The sequence below is a fragment of the Tamandua tetradactyla genome, chromosome 1, assembly GCF_023851605.1.
Source record: "Tamandua tetradactyla isolate mTamTet1 chromosome 1, mTamTet1.pri, whole genome shotgun sequence".
NCBI classification, from domain to species: Eukaryota; Metazoa; Chordata; class Mammalia; order Pilosa; family Myrmecophagidae; genus Tamandua; species Tamandua tetradactyla.
In genome coordinates, this window is record NC_135327.1 from 15,905,867 (window position 1) to 15,906,696 (window position 830).

The 830-nt window shown below is 59.0% G+C and overlaps 1 protein-coding gene across 6 annotated transcripts in view; it reads right to left on the reverse strand.

Annotated features, from left to right (window-relative positions):
* The window catches only part of DLGAP4 (DLG associated protein 4), a 173,586-nt gene that overhangs the window by 2,389 nt on the left and 170,367 nt on the right, over positions 1 to 830 (reverse strand). For all 6 annotated transcript variants that reach the window (XM_077169696.1, XM_077169693.1, XM_077169684.1 and 3 more), the window contains one exon: positions 365 to 520. In XM_077169696.1, coding sequence (XP_077025811.1) covers positions 365 to 520 — 156 coding nt within the window. The remainder of the gene's footprint in view (positions 1 to 364; positions 521 to 830) is intronic.

Here is an 830-nt window from a genome sequence, read left to right on the forward strand (position 1 = left end):
CACTGGGCCCAGGCCCCGTGACTACTGGCAGCACGGCCCCAAAAGAAGGGACCTTCGTGCTGTCTCCAAAGTACCAACAGCCTCTCTGTTGGGGCCTGAGGGTGTGGGCATCGTTGTCTCCCAGGATCCCCATTCTCTGACCGTGCAGGACAGGACGGCATGCTTCAGGACGGCCTCTACTACACAGAGCAAGCAGCATGCCGGGCAAGAGCCAAGCATGGACCCTGCGCATGGATGGCCGCGAGCCCCAGCTCACACACGACACACGGAGAAGGGAGCCAAGCAGCACTGACCGATGTGGGCAGCGTTACTGCCGACCAGGAATTTGTCCCTGGACTTCCCCTCCGCACTGCTCCATGCTCACCTTCCTCTTCTCGGGGGTCTCCGCCAGCTGCCAGCTGTTGGCCTTGAGGTGGTAGAGTTCATCGAACTTCATGCTGATGTCCTCGATGGACAGCTGGAGCAGGTCCCAGAACCCTGCCAGGTCCTGGGCTGTTGGACGTGGGTTGGCATCAGGGTTCTGTGGGGCAGATAGGGATCAATTGGGCAAGCAAGGCAGAGGCCTGTCCTTACCTTATCCCCAGCATGGTCCCCCTGACCCTCCCAGCAATGGTTGGGGTCTTCTGAGGCCTAGTCTTGCTCCCCTTTTCCCCAGTGTCAGTTTGAATGAAGGCAGCCAGACCTTGGTCACCACCAGCCCTTGTGGTGGGGATCTTTGGGGCAAGGGGTTGGTCCTATCGTGCATGCAGGCCCTGTACTTAATGTGGGCCAGGGTTACTGCTGACGTCCCTAATGTAGACCAGGCAGTGACTGTTCTCATTTTACAGGAA